This window comes from Lethenteron reissneri, chromosome 23, assembly GCF_015708825.2.
Source record: "Lethenteron reissneri isolate LAM-NWPU_2019-01 chromosome 23, ASM1570882v1, whole genome shotgun sequence".
Taxonomy (NCBI): domain Eukaryota; kingdom Metazoa; phylum Chordata; class Hyperoartia; order Petromyzontiformes; family Petromyzontidae; genus Lethenteron; species Lethenteron reissneri.
In genome coordinates this window covers 6,569,650-6,581,906 of record NC_083801.1, presented here as the reverse complement: position 1 = coordinate 6,581,906, position 12,257 = coordinate 6,569,650, and the positions used below count along the sequence as shown (strand labels likewise).

The following is a 12,257-nucleotide window of genomic DNA, read 5'->3' as shown; positions in this document are numbered from 1 at the left end:
CTATAATATTTTATATGTAGAAAGTGCTGCATTAAAACATAGTTTCACAAAATATACGACCAGGGAATTGCTATTTGCAACAATTAACTCACGATCAAATGTATATAATTAGCATGAAAGAAGCATTTCCCTTGTAATTTTATATTGACATCTGCGCATAAGTAGCTAGCAGTTTACCTGTGGCAGAAATTGCCTGTACAGTAGTTATCAAAGAGTTTAATTTATTTAAAACTAACTAAAATGTATGTATTTTTTTCATCTTTTACTTATTTTATTTTTCCATTTTAATTGTAACACATGATAAATAAAGCACTACAATAAAAAAAAACTGAGAAAATTCTAAAATATTTTTTTGGGTTAGATCGTGTAAATATAAATGTGTCGTTAAACCCACCACCACCCAACATAACCAATTAGTAAGGTTTGTCACGTAAACAAAACATGCCAATTCGTTACTAGTACAGCCCACCGTAATGTTGGAGAGTAAACCCACAACATTTACAATTCGAATACGACGTGTCGTGCGTAATTACAACTAGCCTCAAGACGATAGCCGGATTTGTGGAGAAATCCTCCAGTTTCGTTCTTAAATAGAGGGATAAAGGGATTAACGACACATTTATATTTATGCTTTCTAACCTAAAAAACCTCTCTCGGATAATATTGCTAGCAAAAGCCGACGTGTTAAACTGAGAAATGTCTCAATGTTCATGCTTGCAGTTATTCATCTAGTCATGATTTATATTCTTGGTTCTTTCGGTAAAGTCACATGGATAAGAATTTTTTTTTAATAATTAAAATAAAAAAATTGAAACTAATAAAAGCAACAACACCCACAATAAAAAAATAGTAAAATTAAATTAAAATAAAAAATAAATAGAAAATAATAAAAGCAACAACACCCACGACGTTTCGATTACAACACAAGCGGTCTTCATCAATTGAATTGTTATTATTTCTGGTCGATAATAGAACGTCCACTATATTGTATCACCTGACATACCATACGGGTCTTCCTGTTTCTTCTAGTCAGTGAACGGTTAGTGACTGCTAAGACTGATGCTCATGATAACTTTAAACCCAACGAAAAACATTTTTTTTTTACAAACACTTAATCATGTTATCTAGAACTTGATTGAAGGTTATTGGAGGTGCAAGCTCAGGCCATGAGTGATTTATCTCACAGCTAATGTATTCAATACTCGTGTACATGAAGCTGGAATGTATATAATGCTAGTTGTGATAGTATTATTCATCCACAAAACATTGTTTTGTAGCAGTTTGCATTCTATTTGGGATCATAAACAGGTAATTTTCACTCAGAACATGTTTAACAAAGCAACATATAATTTGCAGTTAGAGTTATGAAGCAATTGTGATTGAAACTGCTGCAACACACTGGCTCCATTCGTTTGGCAATATGCATTGTTATATAGTACTAAACCTTCCGAAATTAGTTTTTTTCTTCCACGACAATATCCACGTGACATTATCAATAGATTTTGGTGTTGGGGTCAAACCCATGGATCCTGTACCTAGAAACAAGCGATTCGCTGATTAAAAAAAAATACAAATTGGGAATGAAATAAAAAAAATATATAAAAGATGATAATCTAGTAATGATGTTTGCTTTTGTGATATATTTAAAGGAAGTTACAGTGTAATGTCGACACAGTACATGTTGAAGTTTATAGCGCCATAAGCTACTCCTGTGTTTGGTGACCTTTAACCATAGTCAAGATTGGTTTTGTCCTCCGTGATAAAATCTGCTAGAACTTCTGTCTGAAGATAGCCGTGTTGATTGTCATTTGTGCAGTAAACACCTACGGGTGATATGTGCATGGATAGTGATGATGATGTTCACATGCAGTTTCTCAGCAATACTATTCCATGTGAACACCAAGGGATTATATACAGGATATTGCAAATTGGATTGTACTACGCCAGTAATTTTAATTGATAACACATGCATGTACAGCCCTTTATCAACCCATTGCTGGATCAAAGCCTCTTCATGGTGTTTTGTTAATGGCATTTGTTTGACCATACTTCACTAGGTTGGTCAGTGTGTATTGGAAGAAAAGTGGTCCAGGATCAATCTCAGATGTCATAATTGACTGATCTAAGCTGTGACCAGGAATATAACTTTGGTTTGCTGTGTGTTTTAGCACAATATGCTAATCACTACACCACTGCTCCACCCCTTTAAATTACAGTCCTTTATTACATATAAAGTAGCTTTCTGATGTCACGGACGAGTAGTTGTTACCCCTTGAGTCCCATGGTATTTTTACACAGATTGCTTTAGGCTGCGAATGAAAATGCTCTGGCAGAGTTCAATATAGCGCATCTTGCTGTGGCCCCGGTGGAATGCTATAAAAGTGGCAGCCTTTACAGACGATCACTGACAAAGTGGAATTGTGTTAGTGGAACGGAAAGGTCGACCCACAGCTGTATCATAACAAAGGGGGGCCGTTAAAAGAAGCCTGACCCTTGCTACGAGCACTCTGTTGCAAATCACCAGCGCTGTGGGAGGTCATGAACCTTGCTGTGTTCTCTGCTGTGCCAATACATGTCCGTTCGTGTTCCAGTGACGACCTATTTGATGATAATGTGCATGGACATACTTTCATTGCCAGTTGCCTTGGTAAACTTTAAGTCCTCAAGCATTATACTGATGTATTGAAGATTTCAGTTTATTAACCCTGTCATAAGGTGCCTGAAAGGCTGCTGATGAATAGCGGGCCACTCCTACGGCAGTTTCATATGAAGACTGTCCTCCCAAGTTTGTGGTATATTGCTGGTGATGGCGAGGGACAATTAAAGTTCGTTTTCATAGTTCATCTTCTTGCTTGGGGAATGTTATTATTTGATGATTGTAAATACCTCTGGAAATTCATGAATCCGGTGGAATTTGTGAGTAGATAAGGGTGAACAAATCCATCAAATTATTAATTGGAATTTCTTCAGAGGTTGCTATATTTTGCAAACACGAAAAAATGTGAATCCTGTTCCTCGTTTGGTTGGCTTGGTGGGCGATTGTGGCTTAGATTTGCAGGTTGAACTGTGATCTTTTCACGGGGCAGATCATTAACACACTCAAAAAAGGTTATTGCATTCTCAATGCGGTAATTTGTTTGTACTATTTCCGGGTACTTACCGCTAGTACTATATAAAGTCGCATATTTGTGCCATCAAACACCTACACTGCAGTGTAGGCCTGTATCTGGTCAGCACTGACGTCGTGCAGTAGTTAGGACATCGTGTTGTGCACCGGTCGACCTAAGTTTGATTCCTGGCCATGGCTAACGTAAGCAATGAGTGGTATGTGAACCGGCTCTGGATACCTCCAGTAACCGAAACAACTACCATGAACAAAACGGTGCAGGGAAGTCTTCATCTAACAATGGATTGGCAAAGGGCTATCGATGACGTGACTGCCTATATTGTACTCCCATAGCCATTAACAGTTGCGTTGCCCTCGCAGAAATACACTGAGAACATGATCATGGCAGCTTAATATCAAGCCTATTATTTACGCATGATATTTTTGAAGCTCATTTTGTGGCGTACAAAGGAAGTATCTTGTAAAATCTCCTTCCCAAAACAAGTATGCTTAGAATGCAGGCGTACAGGTTTACAGCCGGTAACGTTGAAGCCTATTTTGGCATCACCCGAACTTGTATACACCAGTACTTGCCGACCAACATGCTTGCGTTTAAAGGCTTCGTTTGTGTATCATCGTTATAAGCAGCTAGATGAAGGCATCCTACATCGTCGCAAATCCCTCACAATCTTGTAAACTGAGGCCATGGTTCATCTCGCCTATGTTTATGATGAACTGGTCTCATTGATCCACCTATGTGTTGCCATCCTCTCTGGCCTGCTCTCTTCTTTGCCTGCCTTTTCGTCACCTGTCCCGTCCATCGGCCATCATCCTTTCCAGTGATATCATCTTCCCAAGTGTACTTACTTCATTTGTTATCTGTATCAACGTGTTCCTCTTTCTGGCGTTCAGTGTTAATTCCCGGCGTGCACATCTCCACACCTTTTTGGAATGCATCTGTGCATACTTTGCATTCACAAAAAGTGGCATTTAATGAATTAGGAATAGACTAATTTACTGACTGAATATGAAATGTGGTTGCATCCTAGAATGCTAATATTAGTCGGTATTAAATATTAAATAATGGATAGACGTGGTGTTTCCATTTTTGTGGCATTAATTGCAACTCAAATAGTCCCACAAGTCCTGCCATGGATAACCAACATGACTATCCATAGGCCACTCCGATTGGAGACTCAATCAATGTGGCCCATTTTCGTATGGCTAATCAGAAGCAGCATTGTGCACTGGTGTACATGATTAAGGATAACTGGCAAATGCAATGAAACGTCTCCTATTTGCCTTCCTGTTAACCGCTCTTCCTATTATGAACAGCCCTGGAATTAATCTGCTAAACTTTTCACGACCGACGTGTCTTTTACTTCCAATTTACCACGCAAATTCATGGGGAAGAGTAACCTGCCAGTTATGGAAAACGTATCCGTGGATTCGACCTCACCAAATTGAGTCAGATGTGACCTCTTGGAAATGCATCATTCATCCGAGTGTCTACTCAAGAATGGATAAGAGGAGTCACCCAGAGGTGTTGTAAATGTCAATCCTAATATGTACAAATACCCACACTTATTTGGCTAAGAGGCATACATGCTTTGATAAATAAGGAATTACTTTGTGTGTCTCCCAGATCAGTGTATTTCCCCTACATTCATGTTCAGCTCCCATGTTATTTAAAAAAAAAACCTTAAAGGTATTTTTCCTGTGTCAAAATCAAGTAATTTCTGTGTATTTTGTATCTCTTGCATTATCAGTATTGAACGTGCATAACTTAAGCATGCACTTAAAAGTATGTATGTTGAACTTCTTTCGCACCATACGTAGTGAACCATGCTAATCGGAGTTGCGAAAAATGTGGAATGCTTGAAAATGTCTTACAACAGATTGACACACAGGGTAAGGCCATCAAGTGTGATCGTTCAGGTGCCCTTTTTAAATAGATCAGCCAAATATAAAATCACGTGACTATAAACAGTATAAACATTCAACAACATAAGGTTCTGTAAATATGGAGCAGTTATGCGCTGGACATGAAGGTTAATGAGCATGAATGAATTAGCTTGCAAAGGAGTTTTGCTTCTCTTCTTCTCGTGATAAAAAATAAATGTGTCAAACTAAAGCAAAACGATTCACCCAAGTGTCATTAATGGTTGAATAAGTGTTGCTGTGCCACAGATTGAAATGCGTGTACCACACACATTAGTTACGAGATTTTATCACGTCATTTTAATTCTGTTGTGAAATATGTACTGTAGCCAAAAATGTTACTCCAACCTAATTTGGAGCCGCACCTGACAGCCCAAGCATTTGTTAGTCTGTGTATTGTTGTTGAAGGTCCCTTGCTTGTTCATTAGCCGGCCAACTGACGAAACTGAATCATTTGTGTAACAAATCAAATAAACTCAAACTCGAATTTTTTTCTAACAAAAAAATTAAGTAATCATCTTGTGCCATTTATTAACCACCTCAGACTGCAGTATAATGCTGAGCATTTAGTTTGCATATATATACTACTTTGTATTCTGACAATAGTTAAAATTCCATTGAATCCCAATCTCTGCATGAACACAACTTCAACTTGCATGTGGGCATCCGGATCTTCTTTTCACGAGGCATTTTAAAAAGGAATTGTCATAGTCAATCTATCAGGAGTATCAGCCACATTTGAATATACTTAAATGTGTTAAAATGTATAACCCTCTTGGGAGGCCAACTATATTGTCCCATTTACAAGGGAGGTCTGGAAAACTGCACGTATCTATTGTAGAAGCAGTTATTTATTGAATAATGTATCTGCAGGTTCATTCATATTCGAACCATGATGTTTTAACGTCACCAGTGACACCGTCAAATAATTGTGAGATAAATAATGCCAAAATATCCTTAACATGCACTTTTCAGGCAATCTACTGCAATATTTACCAGCATGAGCTGTAATCTATTTTTATTTTATGAGGCAAGGCCCACTGAGCTATTTAGCCCTTTTTTCAGAGGCGACCTGGTCAGAAAAAAGGCTTAGAATGTGGAAATTTATTGCAGCAAAATACTCAAAGCACATGCTTCTAAATGTGTAGTGAAAAACCGGAGTACGCGGAGAAAAATCCACGTGGCCACGGGGAGATCATGCAAACTCTAAATATTCAGGTGTCAGGGTTGGGATTGGACCCACAAACTCCTGCATAATCTGGGACTTGAACCATCCACTCTGTGTGCATTTTACTCATTGTAGAGAGTGCTCACAATTAGCCGATGCAACCACCTGAATAATGATGATAATACTGACACCAATAATAGAGCGCAGATGGTTAACTTTACGCTCGTAACATTATATTCCCTTCTCGGTGAAATCCGAGGGGGAGGAGTCTTTCCTGATGCCGTGACATGAATTGCTGTGACGTGCATTACTGCCGACGCTAAATGCTGGCTCACCTGTCGGTTCCGTAACTTGTTCCTGCCAGAACGCCCGGGCGACACTGCACAACTACTTTTGGCTGTGAGCAGTTTCTTTATGTAAAAGTTATTATTCTCTTTCGGGAGAAATATCGCTTGTAAATTATTCGTATCGGTTTAAGAGACCCGGGAACTTTGGTGGTGACAAGATGTTTGTTCATGGAAATCGATGTAACAATGATGAGTATGATGTAGGCTGCTGTCTTAAGTCTTGTACGTGGATTTTTTTTGTATCTGGCAGTCATGCCGCGAGCTAAGGTTTAAATGCGTAACTACTTTTTACACAGCCATGCTTCCTGTATGGGACCGTGTGTGTTGAAGTAGTGCCGTAGATATTTAATTAAGGCTGCTTTACAATACTCGTATTGATGTTTTAATGTACGTTACAGGATTTAAAGATGTTATCATACCTGATTAAAAAAAAGTTTATCAATGAGAGCAATAACAATTCTTAAAGGAAATGTTACTGTCTGAAAACACTGCCATATCTAAATTAATTGATGATGGTGTATAGGTTGCACCATAAGTATGTATCTAAGCTTTTAAATGGATAAACAAAATAATTGACAAACACCGCAGTGAAAATACTCAATCCTTCACCAAAGCAGGAAACACTTTTGAAAGGGTATACCCAATGTGTACACCATCTAACAGGTAATGAGTGTTCTTTCAATCCAATTACATACACATTCAATGGCTTTTCCACTCTAATTTCAATCGCCTCTGCCATTATTAAGCCAACTTTGGAACAATCGTAACTGCTTGGTGTAAAATAAGGCTGTTTTGGAGTGGAATTTGAGAAATGTGGCTGCATTGTAAGGCAGGTGTCTCCCCATCCTGAGTATCCTCCTGCCTTTGCTTGTTTTGAAGATTCCAGTGCTGTGTTATGGTAACAGAATCTGTTCACATTGTGACCTTCACAAGGAACAGGAACTCTAATTGCTCCAATTGCATGAACCGTGGGAATATTTATTTTATTAAACCTACTAAACTAGCAAACATTTTTTTTACCAGGTCAGGCCCACTGGGCTATGTTAGCCTTTTTTCAGAAGTGGCCTGGCCACAAATGATAGCTCAGCGAAGTGGCTTATCACGTGGAAATGTCTCGCAGCCGAATACTTTAAACAGATGCTTCTAAATATCGAGGGAAAAACCGGACGACGCGGAGAAAAATCCACGCAACCATGGGGAGAGAAATTCGCAAACTCTAAATATACAGGCGTCGGGGTCGGGATCGAACACACGACCTCCTGTATACCTAGCGACATAGTTAACATCTCGCCACCATGGCGGCCCAATCAGAGGAGTGTTATCCAATGTAAAGTGTATTTGGACTTTGTGGACAGTCTGTATAAATACACAGTTGGTGCGAGGGTGTAGTATACATTAGCTCCTTACGTCAGTTTATCATTAATTTACAATTTATTTTTAATGAACAAGGGACATCCAGGAATGCAGCCATGTTAATGAATGCAGTCGTGTCATTTATGCCAAACCGAGTTTTTTCTATAGTGTGTATTCTGGATATCATTTATACATAAATTAAGTTAAACTTTTTGTATAATATTATGCGTTTTTAGCAGTTCATTAGTGCATCGCAAGTAACACAATTGGTATTTTTAATTTTTTTAAACGGTACCATGTTTTATGAAAACTCCAAATATACAGGCTTCAGGATTGAACCCATGACTTCTTGTATACCATTCGAGGTAGTTAACATTTCGCCACCGTGGCACCTCCATAAACAGTCAGAAGAAAAAAACAGAAGGTCTTGAGCTTGAACGGAAAGGGGCAGAGAGTTGACAGCATGGATGGCAGATGGAAGGAACGTACCGGGTGCGCGAGGGCAGCAGAGGAGAATGATTGACCTCGCGCTGAGTAAAGGTAGACTTTCAGCAGAGGGTCCGTCAATCAAGGGGTAATGTGAGATGAGAGAGAAGAATGTAGGCGGGCCAGAAGTCCATAGGTGATCTTAAAGAAGATGATTGCGATTTTGAAATTGAACCGCGATTGTATTGGAAGCCAGTGGGAAGACACATTTTTGGTGGTAATGAGGTCTCATTAATTTGGGTGAAGATGAAACTGACAAGGGCATTTTGGATAATCATTTTAATGTATAGACCACATGAATTTAATCAGCAGTGGACTATCACAGTGATAGTGAGGGGTACACAAACCTCCTTTCCATGCAATGTTTTAAAAGTAAGGCCAAATGTCAAATTTGTATTTATGCGTTTCGCATTAAGAATATAAGCGGATTTTATGTACGTATTAAAATGTATTTTTTTTTTAATGGCAAGAATGTGAAAATATTGTTTTATTCTGGTTACAAATAATGGGGTGTTTTACGTAACCTGTTGTCTTTTGATCACACAAACCATGACAATTCAACACTGCTTTAAAAAGAATATAAGCGGATTTTATGTACGTATTAAAATGTAACATTTAGAAAAAAAATAGCAAGAATGTATAATATTGTTTTATTCTGGTGACAAATAATGGGGTGTTTTACGTAGCCTGTTGTCTTTTGATCACACAAACCATGACAATTCAACATTGCTTTAAAAACTATACAGACAGAAGTAATATGCTATTTGTTTGGATTATTTTTCTATCAAAAGATGTTTATAGTCCGCATATATATATATCAATGCTTGCCAGTAATTTCAGAGATAAATAGTGTCTATTAACATGGAAAATTTGAAACCTCTCTTAGGGGTCTAAAGTTGCTCATGTCTGATTTAGAATGTGCAAAGTATGTTGTATACAATAAATGCAGAAAATGTGGATTGAAACACAGTATACAGTGGCTGTGTGCAGTAAATAAAAAGTGTCTGGGCAATCGATATTTTTTTTGTCATCACCATCAGCCATGGATGAAGGCCTCCCTACACATTTGCCAAGTCACATTATCCTGCGATGCTAGAAACCACGTCGCCCCTGTATAGGAACTGAACTCATCATGCCATCTTTGCAGTGGTCATCCTCTTGAGGTGCATTCCGTCAGGATTTTTTTTTCCGTTGGCTGCCATTCTTATACAAGTCTCATCCATTGGCCATCAGTGCTTATAGCGATGTTTCCTGCCCAATTCCGCTTTACTCAGCAATGTGATGTCTGATCTTTGTTTCTTAATCCACGTGTTCCTCTTTCTATCTCTCAATGTAATTCCGAGCATCCATCTCCCCATTCATTGTTGCGTGCTTTTGAGTGTTTTTTTTGCTCCATATGTTTTTTTTTCTTGCACGTTTAGTGGCAGGCCATATACACTGGTTGATGGTCATGCATTTAAAACAATTTGCGCAATTAAATATCACTACCTGCCTGGGAAGCATTCTGCTTTAAAAAATGTGCACCTTTCACATAAGACCACAGGTGATTGTTGAAGCCAGAGTCAAGAGGGGTGGTTGATGTACTAAATAAAAAGCTGAAAGCAAATGAGGGGATAAAGACAGAGGTTGGATTGCTACCTCCATTGCGGAAAGCACAATCTGCTCACGTAAACCAATTAATATTGAGCCATAAGACAACATTTGTTGTGAAATATAACAATGATAATAATGCTTAAATAAATCAAATAATGGTTGAAAAGCGGGGATGCAGTCTATATTAACAAATGGTGAAGTGCAAGAGATGTGCTTCACATTGCACAGCAAAACAGAAATTCACAGCCTGATTGGATAGTGTAATGTTTATTGCACTTATCTTGAGGTTTGTCACGATAATGTCCATTCATCTGTTTTAATATACATTATTTAGCCAATGATGCATACCTCTAATGGCTACAGGGGTCATGTAATGATCCCTCCAGTTACTTGAGTTCTTCACAGTCATCACAATATATATTTAAAAAAGAATTGGTTCATGATTTGAATCACGGCTATGAGGGAGTGAATCGCTACACCCCTATTTGACATCCAACGCTTTGCACGTGGTGGATGACTCAACTCGTGCAGTTGCCCAGTAATGCTGGGAGAATAACCAAAGCGAACTATTTGCACAAAAGGAGACCCTGAAGGCTGAACAGCATAATTCAATTAAATGTTCTTTATTGATGTATTGAGTGCTGGGTCAGATCCATGATCTCTTTCTAATAATAATGATTTACAGCTCTTTGTCAATCCATTGCTGGATAAGGGCCTCCACACGCTGTTAATCATCAGAGTTGTTTTACCTTACTTCACTAGGCTGGTCAGTGTGGGTTGGCGAACAGGGGGCCCAGGGCCGTTTCAAACATCATTCGTTGCTGATGTTAGCCGTGGCTTGGAATTGAACGTAGGTCTCTGAGTTCATTGCACAATGTGCTAACCATTGCACCATTGTTCCTCTAATATTAATGCAATTACTTACTCGAGAAAGCCTCACTAACTCTCAAAATAATTTTTTCAACAAGTATGGCCAATGCTCTAAATGACTGTTAGGCATCTAGGCGGAAACTAAAATCTACCACGCATATGAAGGCATAACACTCACAGCTCTGTACAGATAGGTTGAACATTTATTGGCTGTACTGGAAACACACAGCTCAAGCCTCAACAACAGCTAGGATTTCAAGGCAATCCCTCATCCAAGTACGAAGTAGACTAAACACTGCTTGGTTTATGAGATGTGAGAAAGATCTGGGTAAATTCAGGATGATTTGAGTTATTCTCGGGCCAAGAGAGACTTACGAATATCTAGCACGTGAGTGACGCGAGTGTTATTTGTGCCTTATACCTGGCATTCTCTTATCACATGAAATAAGAGTCATTCTATATAAATGGACACTCACCTGAAATTCAAATTATTAAATACAATTCACTGTGAAACATTCATTTAAATCATCCTTATCATTGTCCTTTTATGAAGTACCTAATCACACCAATGTATATCACAGCACCCATAGCACACACATTACACACTTTACATCGTGATTCACAATGAGTCTCCTCTTCCAGTAGGCCATGTTGCTCTAACTCTGTGCCATGTACTTCTCTCCTGTGCCTGCAGTCCCCATCCCCGCTTCCCATTTCCCCGCTGGCCGTGACAGCACGCTCCTCCTCGCCCGTCTACGCCAACCTGGAGGAGCTGAAGCAGGTCCAGGGCACCGATTTCCCACCCACGCCAACGGGGGAACCCATTGTCACCTCCGAGGATTCATGGGAGACTCATCTGGACGAGAGCTCCAATCGCTTCTTCTACCGGAACTCGCTCTCCGGCGAGATGAGCTGGAAACCCCCTCGACGAGCCAGGGTGAGATATGGAAACCCACGCACAACAAAACTGAAGGTGGATCCCATCGTTTATAGCGTTGTTGACTTTAGCCACATTTATATTCATCATGTCACGTACTAATAGGTGTCCAGCCTATGGCGCATATGTCTTGCTGTAGAGACACTGGTGGCCGTATTCTGCAAATGCAGATCTCTGCAAATGCAGAATCAGGGTGACCATTGCAGACACGTGTTTACCTATTGCTCATTTGAGTATTAAGAACTCTGACTGTGACTTGGACATAATTCCACATGGTACACGCAGAGATCTCACAGTTTAGCCTCGCAGACTGTCACAGCAAATGCTGTTAGCGAGTGTGTGAGTGCACACACACATCCCTCCAAATTATCTACATCTAAATAATAATATTGCCATGGTATTTTATACAGATGGCAGAACTTTCATAAAATCTGCAAGTTTGATGGGTTTTTTTGC

At 39.2% G+C, this 12,257-nt stretch overlaps 1 protein-coding gene across 1 annotated transcript in view; it reads left to right on the top strand.

The window, feature by feature from the left end:
* The window catches only part of LOC133345885 (rho GTPase-activating protein 15-like), an 84,707-nt gene that overhangs the window by 31,900 nt on the left and 40,550 nt on the right, over window positions 1-12,257 (top strand). The window contains 1 exon segment of the mRNA XM_061556966.1: window positions 11,559-11,801. Within this exon segment, the coding sequence (XP_061412950.1) occupies window positions 11,559-11,801 (243 nt within the window).